General features: G+C 42.2%; 1 protein-coding gene across 2 annotated transcripts in view; it reads left to right on the top strand.

Annotated features, from left to right (window-relative positions):
• The window catches only part of MAPKAP1 (MAPK associated protein 1), a 232,579-nt gene that overhangs the window by 158,511 nt on the left and 56,318 nt on the right, over positions 1 to 17,750 (top strand). The window contains exon 8 of one of the 2 annotated variants that reach the window (XM_024762288.1): positions 13,252 to 13,359. The exons of the other annotated variant lie outside the window; for it this stretch is intronic. Coding sequence (XP_024618056.1) covers positions 13,252 to 13,359 — 108 coding nt within the window. The remainder of the gene's footprint in view (positions 1 to 13,251; positions 13,360 to 17,750) is intronic. 2 annotated transcript variants of the gene reach the window in all.

The raw sequence follows: 17,750 nt of genomic DNA, 5'->3' as shown, positions 1-17,750 counted from the left end.
CTGTTTATTTCCACAAAAACCATCTGTATTTCTTTACAGAGCAACAGATAACTGTATGTAAAATTTGGTAATGTCACTGTGACTCAAGTTAAGAGAAACAGATTGGATTGAAAAATTGGATGCTAAGGGACAGTGTTAAAGATTTCCATTCTCTCTAACAAGTGATATCTGGATTTGAAGGAAGAAAAAATATTTCTTTTTTACAAGTAATATCTGGACTCCTTTCTCCTAAGGGAAGTGCATCCACACCAGCTAGATGGTGACAGGTTACACACTGTTAGCACTCCTCAGGGTGGTGAAGTGTCTGGCCCTTCCAGCACCCTCCCCGCCTGAGCTGGTGTAAGAGAGTCTCCTTTCCAGTGGCTTCCAGCCTTTTCCAAGTTCTGAAGTTTTAGGTTGCCCAGGCTTTACCTCTTCTCGTTCTGATGTTAGTGTGTTCCATTTAGGCTTGTGTGTGGTAGCTCAGATCACTCTGGTAGGAAGCACGTTAGGACAGGTTGCTGTGGCTGGAGAAGACGGGCCTGGGTGAGGGAATGGCCTGATTGGGAGGCGGGACTGGCGCATGTCAGTGGGGGTCTTCCATTCTCCAGCCAGTGTCCAAAGCTTGATCCACACTAGCTCCACCCATCCCCAGGAAACCCAGTCAGATTTGGGGCACTATTGGGAGTCTCCAGACAGAGGGGACATTTGGAGTCAGATGGAGGTAGAGCTTAGGAGCAAGAGATGATCAGGAGGGTAGGCAAGCAGGCTGGGCTTCAGGCTAGTCACCAAATATTCACTAACAGCCCTTGTACCGTGGCCATCCTAGGAATGCAGGGATACGAAAATGTGCTCCCACCCTCAACTTGCATGCAGCAAGCACAAGAAACAGGCCCACGCAGAGCTCTTTTTAGTATGAGTAGCACAGAGGAGTCCCGAGGCAGTGGCACCTGAGCAGAGTTTTGACTCCTCAAGGAAAGAATGAGTGCTAGAAAACTGAAGTAGAGGGAAGATTATTCCAGACAGAGGGTTGAAATGACATAGTTTTGGAGGATATTTCTGGATTATTATGTCATTAGGTGGGAGGTGGAAAAGAGAGAGATGAGACCAATGTGGCAGACCTCTAGAGGTTCCAGCCCCCTTCTGGAGAACTAGAAGCACCCCTGCCCCCCACCTCCCTCTCCCAGTGCTGCTTGGAAAGCAGAGGCAGCAACCTAGACGCATGACTTATCGGATCTTTGGAACAACTCTAAGAGTAGGTTCTGTTATTATCCCTCTTTTACAGATGTGAAAGTAAGGCACAGAAAGGTTAAGTGAATTGCCCAGGGTCACACAGCCAGTAAGTGGTAGAGCTGAGAATTCAAACCCAAGCAGTCTGGCTTATAACCCTTACACCATACCCTCTCAAATGTGGTGGGGTCGGCAGAGGTTGCAGAGGACTCCCTAGACACACATACACACAAACACACACACAATATTGAGCCTAGGGCAGGAATCATATCAGACCTTCTCCCAACACCTGGGCTGCAGGGATGGACTGCTGACACACCACCTCTTGTCTCAAAGCCTGAATGGAGGAAGGCATCAGGACTGCTGTAGAGGGAGGTTGAGGAGGCCAGACAGAGACAGTATGGGATCACTCTTGTTTTCCACAGTACCATCCAGAATCCATGAGGAGGACAGGGCAGGCATAGCTGTCCAGACTAGGTGGGCAATCTGACCCTTGGTCTGTGGTCATTGGCTCTCTCTGTGAATGGCCTCTGGGCACCAGCAGCCCAGCCCCAGATGCTCCAGTCATCTTCACCTTTGCTGCCCAGCTCCTTTGAGCAGCTCTGGAAACCTCTGTGGTCCCCTCCATGGCTTGACTTAGGACCACGGGAACTCCTAAACAGGCTCTCTGCCATTTTAGTCCCTGGCTCCCGAACTGTTTAGGTGTCTCCCCAGCAGCCACTGAGCCCACATGATCTGGGAGGAGGCTCCAGGGTCCACAGTCCCTAGTCTGATCCTGCTGGAATCATCTCTAAGATTGTTCAACCTCATTTTTTTAAATTGGATTTTTAATGATAGTAGTAATGCTAATCATATGCCCACTGTCAAAAAGCCAAACAAGATAGAAGGCTATAAAGTAAAAAAAAAAAAAAGTGAAAGCCTTCATCTTTGCTACTGCTGCATCCAGCGCCCAAGGTAATTCTACGGTAACAGAATAACCGTGAGAAGAGTTTGGTTCATATCCTTCCAGATTGTGCTTGTGTGTGTGTGTGTGTGTGTGTGTGTGTTTTCAACAAATTTACATGCACACACAGATATAAATGCACATATATAGCTGGGGTTTTACTTTATTAAAATGGAATATATACTATACATTCCATATCTTTTTAAATTTCATAATGTATCATAGAAATCTTCCCATGTCTTATTAACTTAGCTTAATTTTTTTAACAGCTCCATAGCATCCCAGTGTACAGATACACCGTATTTATTTGATAGTTTCCTACTGGAGGATATTTAGATCGTGTGCACTTTTTACTATTGAAACAGTGCTGCAGTGAACATCTTTGAACATACATCATTGTGTGCTTGGAGTAATGTTTCTTAGGCTAGAGTCCTTCGTTGGTCAAGGTTGTTCAATTTTAAATGCCACCTTGTTGAAGTCATTCTATTTAACAGAGATTATTAAGCACGTACAAAGAATCTGTTGCTGTGCTGGAGCTCTGGGAGTAGAGTTAGGTTTTTTAAAAAGCCCCTCCACCCCCGTCTTCAAAGAGTGCCCTGATTGGGAGGCCGGGGGAGAACAACGAAAAATAGACAGCAATGCTTCTAATCCAGCCTGCTCCGGACACTGAGAGGAACACGGCCCGAAGGAGGTTGGGATGAAAGAGCTCTTGATTCTGACAGGGAATCAGGGCTGCGGAGAGGAGGGAGATGCCCAAAGGTGTGCCTCCCGACTCCTCCCAGGAGCCTTTCTGCAAGGCTGGATGTTCAAGAAGAAATTTGTTCTAAAGAATTACGATGCTTCTGCATTTTCTCCTGCACAAAGAAGGAAATCTCAGCTGTACGCCCTTTCCTTTCCTCCTCTTGGCACTTTCTGATTGATGATTGGAAATGATGGCAATACATAAACTATTTTTATTTTATGACCTGGTAATAGCAGTAACATATTTCCAGTAAATGTTTTCTATCGCAATAAAAAAGTTGTAACAAGACTAGAAATGGGTATAGTTAAACCCTAAAGAAATCACACTTTCAGAACTGTGGATTGAGGCAGTAACTGTAAATCATTTAACTTAGAAAAAGGCCCCCTCTCCCCGCGACAAAATCAGGGCAAGCAGATGGCGTTCACTTGAAGTGCTCGGCAGATAGGTGCCCGCCATGGGGACTGAGGGGCTCTCAGTCTCAACCCCCTCATGTGAGACCAGCTACCCACCCTCTCTTCCTCCTAGTTTCCCACCCAACATCTTCACTCCTTTCTGAACTGATAAATGATCTCAACCTTACAATTGTTTTTTTTAACCCAAAGATCAAGAAGATTATAGAATGCTCTTTCTGGAACACAGCATAGCGGTGTGGTTAAGAGCACAGGCACTGGAATCACACACCTGGATTCTTCTGGCCTCGCTGTGGACACGTGACTTGGCCACTGTTTTTTCCTCCTCTGTAATATGGGGATTAGAATAGGGCCTACCTCATTGTTCTATGATTCGGAAAGCTAATGCATGTAAAGGACTTTGCTAAGGGCCAAGGAAGTCCTCAATGTCAGTCACTTGTTATTTTCTAAAAGGGCAAATTGGTGATTTTGTTAAAATTTGCATAGTAGTATACAGCTGGCATTTATTGACTGCTTATTATGTCCTAGGCATTGTGTTCTGCATAATCTTTGCAATTATTCCACGAAGGTTTAGATCGACTAACTTGCCCAGTGTCACAGAGCTTTTGTAAGAGAGCCAAGATTTTAACCCAAGTCTTTCTAACTCCAAAACCCACACTTAAACCACCACATGTCCCCTTCTAGGATTAGATACTCACAGCAGGAACAGAGGTGGTTACACTTTTTGTCTGTTTTTGTTTTCAGCAGTGAGTTTCAGTTTTATTTGGGGACCTTACTCTCTCCCCTGGGAGACGGCCACTCAGTTCTGAGGAACTGCTCTGAAGAGGTACTGGAGGAGCCAGGATATTCAGGAATTTTTTGGCTGGGAAATACAAGTAGTTGTGCAGACATCTTGGTAAAAGATTACTGCTAATCACAAAACCAGATGTATCAAGATGGTTACACTTTGAATAGTTCTGCCTCATACCAGACATGTCCTCCTTTGGCTGGTAAAGATTTGAAGCTGATAATGCTGAGAGCCTGTGCTCTTAGAACCCCAGGGCCAGGCAGAAAAGAAAAGCAGCATTTCCTTTCCCTAATTGTAGGCAGAGCCGCCTGCTCCTCAGCTGATGCTTGTTTAGGCTCTGTTACTCCTGAGAAGATGAATGGCTGCCGCTTCTGTGTATCTGGTGTCCTTAAACGTGCTCTAAAAATTAGGCCTTTCCCAGCCTTTGTCTTTAATTTCTGATTCTAGCTGACACCTTCATTAATGGTCCGGTGCAAGCTTTCTGTCGACTTGAAGACTACTGTGTAAAAATGGTTTTGCTGTCCTATCAATAATGGTCATAATTTCCCCAATACTCTCATCAGCAGTGAATTGAGTCTTGCAGCAAAGAAATGGAAACCCCAGTGCAGTGGTTTTAAAGTGATTTGTCTTGCAGACGGCGTCCTATTTCAGTAAAATCAGGTCAGTGCAGCACTGCTGGGTCAGATGTAAGTCTGATACAAATTAGTTGAAGGAAATTGATCATTCCAACCTTAGGTTATTTTTAGCTTCTGTAGCTTTTTAATATCTCTTTTTCTTTGTTTACACTTGCTTTAATAAAGTTGAATCATCATTGTCTCCTCAGTTTCAACCAAGCCTTTGATAAAAGGAAAGAATGCTGTCTCCCCACCCCATAGAAGCGGCCTTCCCTTCACAGTTTTGGGGTTGGCTCCAGTTATAACATTGTTTAAACACTTAAACCCACTCCTGCTCGTCTTCTCTGGCCGGCCCCCTTTCTGGGGTTTGTTTATTGCACAAACTGACCCCTTGACCAGTCTGTTCTTCATTGCTATTGAAAGTTAATGGGGGCAAAATTGCATTCCCAAACATTTGAACCTGAAGTGGCCAGGGCCGAACTTAGTTGATCTCTGGTGATCGGTTCAATTTAGTTACGATTTTTTGCCATTAGGCTGGGGCTGAATGATGGTGATTTGGTTGAGGCCAAATGTCTGAAGAAAATTGGCTCTCTGATAAGAGTGCTGTTATCAGAGGGGGCTACCTTCTCATTTACATTTAGATGAGTATTGATTATTTATTTACTCAGAGAAGTGAGATTCGTTTCCAATCTTATCTTTCTCCTCTCTGCTTGTCAGCAGAAAGAGAGATAGAGCTCCTGACATCAGGCCAAGATAACAGCACTTTGTAGTAAAGATAAAAGTTGGAATGGGCCTTTTTCTAGTCTTGACTGAAAGGATAAGTTTTAAAAATTAGAACTGATGGGTCATGCTTTCAAAACCTTTCCTGAAGGTTTTGCAGTTTAACTAGGCAGGAGAATTGGTTTATTGGAACAGCCTTGGTCTTTCTTCTTTTGTAATAGGAATGGTATTTAATTTGATTATATTTGGCTGTTTGACTGAGAGCAAATTATATATTGGCTTAGAGGAGGATAAAGTGTGACCTTACTGTCATGTCAGCATGTTCTTTTTTATTATTTAAATTCCAAATTATCCAATCCAAGCCTGGGCGGGAGTATAAGCTACTAGTGGTTATCACTTGAATATGATTCGGTGCTTGTATTAAGATCAAACAGAAAATGATTACAGTCACCCCTAGAGGAAGAGCTATCAGCGATGGAGCTGACACTAGATGCGAACATTTTAGCGTACCTGATGTTAGGGCTGAGCTCTGATATTGACGGCGTCAGCTTGTCAGTGATGGCTTTGGCGTTGGCTCAGTGAGGGACTTGGGACTCAGCCGGCCCCCGCCATAGAGCAGACAAGTCTTGGTACGGCCTGCCAAGCGGACCTCCCTGCCACCAGTCTCCTCAAACCCGTTGTTGGCAGTGCCGCCAGGAGAAGTGTACCAAAGTATAAAGCTGATTGTGTCACTCCCCTGCTCTGTGAGCATCTGTTGCTTGTAAGAGAGAATCTACACTTTGACCAACAGTCTGGGCCAAGCATCCCAGCGCCAGCTTCCCCTTGAAACCCCACAGAGCCTAGGCCCTTTGCATGCGGAGTTTCCCTTGGTCCACGTGGGCTCTTCAGTACCTCCTTGCCTTTGCACATTCTGTTCCCTCTATAGGAATGCACTACTTCCCCTGCCCTCTCCCGGCTCCCAGTCCTCCTTCAAGACTCAGTTCAGATGTCTCCCCCTCAGAGAAGAAGTTCATTGTCCCCTCTTCTGTATTCCCACAGCACCTTGTCGTTGCCTGGGGAAGAGCACTGACTGGGGCTTTTTGACAATTTCATCTGCTCGCGTGTGTCTTGCCACCTCCCCCAGCCTGCTTGAGGTCAGGAATCATTGATTATTCATCTCTGTGTCTGGGACATTGTTGATGCTCCTAAAACGTTCGTTAGATGAATGTATGGATGACATCGTAACACCACAAATCTTTTGACATCTGTGCTGCCGTGGTTTGTTCAGTGGGTTCTGACATTTACTCACCATTTTTAGACTATATTCATAGGACCAGAGAGACTAAGGAACTTTAGGAATCCTGGCTGCTGAACAAGTCTCCGATCTTAAATGCTGCTTATAACTTAAAAGCAAGCTTGTTTAAATAGATCTGCATGCCCTCCTACCCCACACTCCTACCTTGGACACACGTGAGAAAGGGTACGGACATCTGCTCTGGTGCCAGCGTTCCCTGCCACTGTGTATCTTCCCTTAACGGGACTGTTAGCCTCTTGTGACTCTGAGGTTAGGCATTCACCTAAGCCTCACCACAGCGGTTCCTGCTCCTTCCTTCTCAAGGAAGTTGTGTTATTCTCATTTTACAGATGAGAAAATACGCAGAGATTGAGTAACTTCCCCAGAATGCATAGTGAGAGGGTGCAGACAGAGGAGTTTTCTACTCAAAACCCAGCTTTTCCTCTTGTTTGTTCATACTTTTTCTGGCTACAAGCAGCTCTTTCAGATTAAAGCAGCTCTTTAAGCTGGTGAATGGAAAACAGCTGATGTGAAGGTATATTCATGAAAGTGTTCAGCCTTTTCCTTTATCATTTTCCAGATAGGTGGTCCTCCAACTTGTTCCCATGCTCAGCAATAATAATGATAGTTTAATTTGTTTATATCCCACTTCAATCCAAAAAGCAGTTGGAATACACTGATGGGATAAAAAATGAATGAATTGAAAAACTACTTGAAAGAAAATGGAAATAAAGGTCCAGAGGATTAACTGACACAGAAATGAGTGTCCAGTCGTCACACATTTAGTGCTGAGCTTCCTCCTGGGCAAAGGAGAAAGGAAAACAGTATCAGTTAGTTACAAGATTTATGTTAAACTGTCTAAAGGTACAGAACAAGCTAGTTGCTCTGAGGAAGTACAGCTTTTCCAGATAGGGAGGTCTGAAGGAGGTTTCTCTCATGGGCCTTTAGAAATAAGATGCAGAATGATAGGGGCGTATGGCTTCTCTCTCTTTAGGCTTTTGCCCTTCCTTCCCGTTAGATTTCAACTGTCAGCTGGCTCTCTGCTGTTAAAGAATGGCATGCCACATGCTTTTATGTTTCAGTCAAGGATTAAAGAGATCGAGGAAGCTGAACTGAGCGTGTATCCACCATCCAACAGATACTACAGATTTTCTTTGAAACTTATGTGTTAAGATGTTTGCCTCGGGTTTACAAAATCCCATAAAAATCCTGCCTGGGTATTATAACTTGGAACCCTCCCAAAGTGCCCAGAGCAGTATTTTGTTCCTAGACCATTCGGTGATGTGGTTTTACTGCAATAAATACATCATCGGAATGCCCAAGCAGGTTTTCTTGTTGCTGCAGAGTAACTGCTTCCCAGAATCTTCCTTTTGTGTTCTCCTCCGCTGTGAAGCAGAGGGTGTGTAGCTCCATGTGCAGCTGTGACATTTTAAAAACTCTTTCCAAAGGGAGGATGTTGCCTTGAGAACTGTGTCCTATTTGGTGTGAAAGAGCCTCTTATATTTTTATATAATCATCTCTTTGGCAAAAGTATGTTAATAGAAACTGACCTCACAGCTTGTCTCTATAAAATGGCTTTTGGCTGCTGCTTTGCTCTCCTCCTGTGTCAGCTGCCTGAAAATTAAATTAGCATTTGCTAGAAACTATTGTCTGATATATAGTAGGTCTGGGCTGTCATAATCTTGATTGTCATCAACAGACATATATTAAGAACTTACGAGTGAGCCACTGTGGTATTTAATATGTAGACTGTAGGCCTGGGCAGTCCTAGGCATGAATCCTAGCTCCACCACTTCCTGTGGGACATTGAGCAAGTTATTTAGCCTCTGTTAGTCATGGTTTCTTCCTCTGTGAAATGGGATTCATACTCTTTACATCCTAAGATGACGAAGAGTAAATGAGACGATCTTTATAAAAGGCCTAACGTAGTACCTGGCACATAGTAGGCCCTGTTCTGTTATGATCTCTTATAAAAGTCTGATGATATGGCTGATGGTGATGATGATGATGGCGGCTGACACTTAAATAACACTATTAATGTTCTAATTGCTTTACAACTGTTAACTTATTGAATCCTCAGACAGGCCTATAAACTAGGTGCTATTATTAGCCCCATTTTATAGATGAAACAGAGAGGTTAAGTAAGTTGGCCCAAAGTCATATAGCTAAGTTTCTCAGCCAGAACTAGACTGAGGCAATTTGGCCCCAAGTGCATGCCCTTAATCATCAGGCTGTATTGCTTCTAATACATACCCTGCCTCTCATTACACAGTGTGACCTAAAGTTATCAATCTGGCCTTTCCAGGGGAAAACGTGCAAAATAGCCTTTCTCTGTGAAATATCTTATCCAGCGTTTGGGCAGAGAGAAATTGAGATTTGCAATAGGCAGTTTTCTGTTTGGGTCTAGATCTCAAGTCTCATCTATAGCTTAACTACCCTGCCTTCCCCAAAGTTAAGACCCATCCGTCCTTTGCTAAGTTCAGAAGTGGGTTTCCAAGTTGTTCCTTAGCTTTTATGGAAGACCACGGAGTCCCGAGAGTGGAAGTTGATGCGGAACCTGTTACTTAAAAAACTGGGCATACATAGGAATATTCTGAAAGACGGGGAGAGAGTCTTCCTGGATGGATGGAAAGATAAGGTGATCCTGTCTTCATAAGGAAGCAGGATACAGCCATAGCGTGGGATATTTAGCATGTGTGGATTTCATTAAAATAAATTATTTCAGATCATTTATCACAGAAATGAATGTATAGAAACCACAAGTTAAGTAATTTAGAACCCAGGTGAATCCATGAATCTACAAAAAATATATATACTTATGGTACAAACTATGGCTTTTTATAATTAGCCTGTAATTTACAGTTTGTAAAAGGAAGAAACCTTCAAAATACATAGGCTTTAGGGCCAAAGACCCTTGGGTTTCATTTTCCCCTCCTGCTTCCTACTTGCGTGATCTTAGGCTAGTTACTTCACCCTGCCAACCTTCAGGGTCTCAATCTGTCAAATGAGGATAATAATATCTGCCTCTAAGAGTTGCTGTGAGGATTCAGTAAGCTAACATATGCAGCATGCTTGCATATAATGGTCATGCAGTAATTGAGAGTCATAATAATATAATGAATATAATGAAGCCTAATAATACTTGGCTTCAAGGAGAAAGTCCTAAAGCTACTTTTAGGAAACAAACTATTTTAGTAGAAATATCTACATTGACATATACACACTGCCATATATAAAATAGATAATCAACAAGGATCTACTGTATAGCACAGGGAACTCTACTCAGTACTCTATGAGAACCTATGTGGGAAAAGAATCTGAAAAAGAATAGACACATGTATATGTATAACTGAATCACTTTGTTGTACACCTGAAACTAACACAACATGTAAATCAACTCTACTCCAATATAAAATAAAATTAAAATAAGTAAATAAGTAATATTATAGTCCCCCCCCAAAAAAAAAGAAAAGAAATATCTACAAAACCCAAGAAATAAGAAAGTGAATATGGAATGGTGGCATTTGTGGCTTAGAGAGTGATGCAGGGACTTGTGTTTAGGAATAAGGGGCCCTTCCTAGTACTCCCTGCCTCCTCTGGTTTCCCCCGTCCACGTCTCCCAGACAGCTACAGAGACCAAAAGGAAAAAGAGTACAAAGGAGACCAGCCTGAAATACACCTTGATGTGGCCAGGCAGGCCTTGGCTCCCTGAATCAGGAAAGGGGTGGCTTGCTTACCATCCAGTTGTCAGGTAGGCGAACAGCTCTAGATGCCCAAAACCCTATATATACTGTGCCTAGAGAGGTTACAGGGTTACTTAAGATGAAAGTATTGATCTACATAAACAGATGATGTCTAGTTTTGATTAAACTATTGCAAATGAAAGACCCATTGGAGATGCCACAGGGTGTGGTAATTACAGTATCCTCAGAAAAATGGCACAGTAAGAAATTGGAGGGCTTATAAGTATATACGATATTTTTAAAATTATAAAAGTGAAAAAAAAGAAAGAGAGAGAGTTCCCTGGCGGTCCAGTAGTTACGACGCAGGCTTTCACTGCCGTGGACCCTGGTTCGATCCCTGGTCAGGAAACTAAGCCACGGCACGGCCAACGGGAAAAAAAATCATAAAGGTAGCCTTTATTTAAGTAATTATAGGAAATTTGAAAAATACAGGAAAACACTAAGGAAAAATAAAAACATTCATTATCCCAGTATCCAGTGTAACTACTATTCACATTCTGGAAATAACCTTCCAGTATGTACCCCACCCCCCGCCATGACTTTACATATATTTTTCATAATTACAATCATCTTACACATATTGTGTTATAATTTGCTATTTTCATAAAGTAGCATATTATAAATGTGTTCGATAAAATCAAATACTTTTGCAGCATCACTTTTAATATCCCCATGGTATTTCACAATATTTTGTTTAACCAGTTTCCCTGTTGTTAGATCTGGGTTATTCCCAAATTTTGACTATCATAAAAAAATGAATTATTGTAGGTAAACTTTGTACCCAGATTTCACTGTAAAGTCATAGGAGTGGATATCAGTGCATATATATGCTATGTTGCTGGGAGATCTAGGGCTGGGACAGTTGGAGATTAACAGGCCAGTGTTTTCGAAAGCAGCTCTCTGGGTTCAGGGTTGGTTCTCTTCTCTCTAATGGGCTGCCCACAGCTGTGAAAGGTGGGTGTTAGGGAGGGGGGGCGGGCAGAGCTGTTGGGGGAGGGATCATAGGAATCTCTCACCAGCTATGTTTTCTTAAAGTTCAGCTGGGCATGACTTTTCGGTGATTATTTCCACCAGTGAATATGAAAGCATCCAGTGATGAGCAGCAAGCATGCTTGGTAATTGACAAATGTTGGCACCGACAGGTGATGGGTAGTGGAGAATAAGAATTATCTGTATTTCCATAACTTTATTTGCTTAAATATTTTTGAAATCAAAATTGAACTATGGGGGCTTCCCTGGTGGCACAGTGGTTGAGAGTCTGCCTGCCGATGCAGAGGACACGGGTTCGTGCCCCAGTCCGGGAAGATCCCACATTGAGCCATGGCCGCTGAGCCTGCGCGTCCGGAGCCTGTGCTCCGCAACGGGAGAGGCCACAACAGTGAGAGCCCCACGTACCGCAAAAAAAAAAAAAAATTGAACTATGTATAATGTTGAACTACAATACCTTCTTGACCTGAATACAGTGTATTAGAGTTTGTAAGAATTGTGTAGACTTCTGAGCATGTATTTCCTTAAATAGTTGTATGTGTCTTGAGCATTGTTAACTTAGTGAAGGTTTAAAACCTGTAAGTAGTGTAAAAAGGACTAAATGTATGTAAGAACTCTGATAATTGGCAGAAATGCTAATGAAATACCAATTAGAGGAAGGATCAAATATACCATGAAAGTGAACTGAAACTCTACAATGCTACGGATGAACTTAGAATGTCGGGGAGGAGAATGACTTGAGATGAGTGAAATGCCTCAGACTGATGAAGGAGAAGTGTTGGATGTAAATAATCAACAAGTTGAGGACAGCTGAGGAACACATCTAAAAATATGTGTTCCACCTGGGAGCCCTGCAAGGCCTCTGATGCTTCATCAGATCTCTCACACCTCTGCTGTCTGACCAAACAGGCCTTTCATAGTCAAAATAATAAGACAGTTTCTTACACCTCTAATCTTTCAGTAACCATTAACAACAGGAGCAGTCTTTTGAATCCGATCATTGGACCCGTTAGGTGTTATCTGAGAAGAACAAGATTGTCATTTGGCTTTGCAAAGAAATACATGAATAAATGTATAAAATGCCCCAGTGTTTTAAGATCTGCCAGAATCCCTTTGTGATGCAGGGTAACTGATATTCCTGGTTTTCAGTATTATTGAACCTCTGCCTCTTGTGTTTTCATAACTATTTCAACAAAAACACGAATCAGCAGCCACTTGTCCTTCTGTCATCATAACCCAAAAACCTGGAATTTATTTTTTAACCCCATCTATGTTTTAGATTTTTTTGGGCATTTTTGGACTGTCATTATATTCGAGTTCTAAACATACCTTATTCCTGCTTATAATTGATTATTCATTATCATATAATAATTATTAATAAATAATTTTGTAGGACTGCCTCCTATGAGGCAGGTACATTACTACGTAAGCATTTTTCCTGTAGCATCTCTAATCTTCACAATAATCCTTCAGGGTATAAGTATTCCCACATTACATATTAGGAAACAGAGATTCAGAGAGGGTAGGGTACCTGCTCATATAGCCACATTGTGATTCCAAGTCAGTCTGACTCAAAAGCTTTCTATCTCTCATCCTGTTTTGGGGAGAACTGAGCAAAAATAGACCTGATAATAGAACAGACAAGTGTGTGAAGCCATGTGGAAAAAAAACTCAAACTCTTCCCTCTTGGATTGGGAGACCCCAAACAGACTTCAGTGTTTTCCTAATGCTTTATCAGCTTTTCACTGGGGTGTGGTGTTTTTCCAATGTTAAATTCACTGTTTCAGACTGCCTCCCCTCCTCCTGCCCCTTTGATCTTCCAGGCCCTCAGTACCGCCTGGAGAAGCAGAGCGAGCCCAATGTCGCTGTGGACCTGGAGAGCACTTTGGAGAGCCAGAGCGCCTGGGAGTTCTGTCTGGTCCGCGAGAACAGTACGTTGGCCTCCTCGCTCCATGCCTGCTTTGTCCGTTGCAACATGCTTAAAAGTCCTGTGTTTGGGAATACTCACTGGTCTGGCCTCCATAGGCTGATTTGAGGTGACTTTGTTTTCCAAGGCAGACATCAGCCTTCATGCCAGAATTGTATCCCAGAGTGAAATGATTGATTTCATGCTTTTTGGGAAATGGTCTGCATCCTGTTTAGCCCTCTGTGATTAATATTTATCTGTTAAACTGTATCGTCCTAAATTAGGAACAGTCCTGGAAACAGTTTAGAAATATGAGGCCTTTTCTGTGGCAAAGGCTATATTGTATATAAAGCAACTGGCCCTGTCAGTATCACTGTTCAGTCATCAGGTTTTAGAAAATTCTGGCCATTTTCATACTCTTGGCCGGAGGCAATGTAGTAGTTCCTAGTGCTATGCAGAAAGCTTCTTTAAAAGCTCAGTTAATTTCTTTCATTCACTCTTTAGAGTTTCAGACTTATGAATTTTAGCCATTCCTCTCCTCTACACTCCTATTGACTCAAGGGGTGAGTGACATGTGAAAACTGTGATCACAACAGCCGACTCTCCATCATTCCTGCTTCAGGGCTTTTACGCAGGCAGTGTCTTCTGTGTGGAACACTTTCCCCTACTCTGGTTAACTTTTTTATCCTTCTTCTCAGTTTAAATGTCACCTCGATAGAGGCCACCTGTGATCTCCCTGTCCCCTCATTGCCTAAACCTGACCCATTCCTCATTTGGGTCCCCTGTTATATTCCATCATAGAGCATACTACTTTTTTTTCGTTGCATGTATTTCTGTTTATAATTATTTATTTTTCCCAATGATTGATTGATGTCTGTCTCTCACACTAGATTGTCAAGTCTTTGAGGGTATCCCATACCACGTTGACATTCATTAATTTAGCAAATGTTCACTCATCACCCACTACGGGCCTTGTTCTGCGTATAGTAACTCTAGTGGATTCTGTTTCAAAATGTTTCATGTTGACTCCATGTTATACGAATAAGATAAAATGTTATTTGTTAGGATCTTGGTATATATTTTGGATATATAACACTTACACATGCAAAAAAATTTCAGATAACAAAGTGTCTAAAGTGAAAACTTTTAGCCTCTCATCTCTCCCCTAATTCCTCTCCTGGAGACAACAGTTGTTCCCAGTGATTTTGGTGTCTTTCCAGGGATCATCTAAGCACATGCAAGCATATTCTGTATAGGTATATGAATGTACCCACACAAAGACATATATATACACACACGTATTTCCCTCCTTTTATTTAATTATTTTATTTATTTATTTTTGGCTGCGTTGGGTCTTCCTTGCTGCGTGTGTGCTTCCTCTAGTTGCGGCGAGTGGGGGCTACTCTTCGTTGCAGTGCCTGGGCTTCTCAATGCGTTGGCTTCTCTTGTTGCAGAGCATGGGCTCTAGGCACGTGGGCTTCCGTAGTTGTGGCTCGTGGGCTCTAGAGCTCAGGCTCAGTAGTTGTGGTGCACGGGCTTCATTGCTCCACGGCATGTGGGAACTTCCCAGACCAGGGCTTGAACCCTTGTCCCCTGCATTGGCAGGCGGATTCTTAACCACTGCGCCACCAGGGAAGCCCTTCCCTCCTTTTAAAAACAAAATGGTAGCAAACTGTCATCAGTGTTCTATATTTTTCTTTTATCATTGTAACAATATGTCACATAGAGAGTACTCCATATTCTACATCAATCCATATATTATTCCGTTTATAGATTTACCTCTTTCTTTTTTAACTGCTGCATAGTATTTCACAGTATACTGTGATTCCAAATTAGATGTGTCCTAGGTTTGTTTAGTTTCATTTTTTTTTTCTTTTAAGATAAGGTTCTTATACTAGGAAAGAGAAGCTATGAGGATTGGTGGATAAAGATTCGAAATCTGAGCTCTTGTTGTCACTCCACTTCTAAGTACGAGCATAGTCTTAATTAAGTTGTACGACCTCTGTCAGCCTCAGCATCCCCATCTTAAAGGATTTGCAAGATACTTTCAGTGCTTGCCTTTGAGTCAAAATCACTTTGTTAGTGAAAGAAGACCGTACCAGCATTTACAGAGTGTGCCAGGCAGTCCATGGTTTGGAATCAATAGACTGTTGAAACTAGGCTTTGTAAAGTGGAAGTAAATTATAAAAACAATTTATTCTTTTTATAGAAAAGATTTTTTAAATTTTTGTAAATAGAAATTTCAATCAAGAACCCATATTGTTCCCCAGTAGCTACCTATTAAGAAGTTAGATTGAGACAAAGAAAAATATTTCAAAAACAGAATTTTCTTCACCTCTGTTGCTATATTTGATCAGCACAGGCTTGCTATCCTTAAAGCCATTTTAGAAGTGAACTAAATTATGAGCATCTATTATGCAGTGTTTAAGAGAATATGCAATCAAGCCAGACTGCCTCAGTTCACATTTTGGCCCTGCCACTTACTGGCTGTGTGACCTTGGACAATTTACTTAACCTCTCTTAGGTAGTTAATTTACTTTCATAAGGCTGATAGGAGGATTCATAAGGCTCTTAGAAGAGTGCCTGGCACATAATAAACACTCAATAAATATTAACTGTAATTAATAAATAACAGAAGAGCAGCATTCTGTGGCTCACAGAGCAGATGAGGCATGGATGTGGAGGTCTGGAATCATAGAACTGTCAGGACCCACAAGGAGGTGTGTGTTGGGGAAGGGAGTGATGCAGAATGGAGGGGAAAGGAGCGTGGGGGCCAGAGCAGATGTATAAGTCTGTGTCACAGGACCAGAGAACTTAGAGGCAGGGTACTTTCCAGCAAATGTGCTTTGCTGTCCCAGAAGAGGTGTACCTATAAGTAAAAACATTTGATCGAGAAGACTGCCATAAGAGTAGATATAAGCCCTTCAGTTTTTTTTCCACAGGGGGACAGGGCATGGCTTTTTATACCAACCGCATCAAAGGATTTTTTTTAATTATTCAGGCCTTCTGTTTTAAGGCATCACGCTAGACATTTTGCTCTCTTGTGTCATTTTCACAACCATCTTACAAGATACTATTCTAATTGTGGGGAGAGGTTGTGATTTGCCCAGAGTTAGCTAATCAGTAAGTGATAGGACCAGAATTCTAAGTCAGCTGTCTGACCCTGAAGCCCACCCTGAGATTGTTGATAAAACAACCTAAATTTTCAGTCCTAAGAAGGGTGATGACAGTTGTCTTTGTACACTATGAGAGAGAAGCTTGCGAATGAAGCTAATATGATAAGAGTTCCTGCCTAGGGACTGAGAGGTAGCATTTGTGCTTGGATCTTGGCCTAAGTAAGAAAACGACAAGCCAAAGTCCTTGGGCTTTCCAGTTTGGACTCTAGTCTGATAATCTCCTACATCCTTTAGCCAACTGTCTGCTAGAAGTTGGAAGCAGACCAGAAGTAAGCCTGAGTACATTATGGAGAGGATGTAACATTATAAGACTTCCATTCTTGTCCAAGTGTCTATATATAAATCCTGGCACCAGATTGAACCTCAATTTCGTTTTCTGCCAAATGTTGCCAGTGACCTTTTCCTTTACCCACTGATCATATGTGGGTAGCCCATCCAGAGCCTTAAAAGAAAGATGCAGCATGAACCAACCTATCGATTCCATAGCTTTCAGAGAGAAACTTGGGAATTTCCCATCATCAGAGCTAAAATAGACCTGAAATTGAACCTGCTTTATGGAGTGCCACAAAGTGTCAGACGCTGTGTCTTCCCTGTTTTATCAGTCACAAGTGTTCTACATAGTAGTTCAGCATAGTGCTTAAAGCACAGTCTTTAGAATGAGGCAGACCTTGGGTGGACACTGCAGCCTCTGACGTAGGACAAATCATGTCACCTCTCTGAGCCTCAGTTTCCTGTGTAAATGGAAGTGGTTGAATCTATTTCACAAGGTTGTTGTGAGGATTAAATGAGATAGAGGTGCTGCGGGCTGGTTGGCAGTGTGTTGTAGGGGAAAGGCAGGTGTTATTAGGCTAGAGTGGTCATCATCTTTATTTTATAGAAGAAGAAACTGAGCCTTTAAGGTGGTGATTTGCTCATCATCCCGTGAATAATAATTAGGGGGCCTAGAAGAATGTGTCTTCTGTCCATTAAGTTTAGTGAAAGAGCTGAATCTAATTATTTTGTTTCCTAAATAGAAGTTGCTATAGAAAGGGGATTCAGTTCGTTGAACATCAGTTTAATCTCCTTTGATCTCCTTTCCTTTTCAAGGAGAGCTTCCATTATTTCAGTACCTTCATGAAGTTTCCTTAATTTAAGGCTATACTAAGGAAGAGCTTCAACTCGAGGTGGGCAGTCACCCAGACAGCTGGACTGTGGCAGGGGAGCATATCTCTGGGTCCCAGTTTGTGGCCTCTTTCACCTC

Source organism: Neophocaena asiaeorientalis, unplaced genomic scaffold (assembly GCF_003031525.2).
Source record: "Neophocaena asiaeorientalis asiaeorientalis breed wild unplaced genomic scaffold, Neophocaena_asiaeorientalis_V1.1 scaffold78, whole genome shotgun sequence".
NCBI classification, from domain to species: Eukaryota; Metazoa; Chordata; class Mammalia; order Artiodactyla; family Phocoenidae; genus Neophocaena; species Neophocaena asiaeorientalis.
This window is presented reverse-complemented; position numbering and strand designations above follow the sequence as displayed.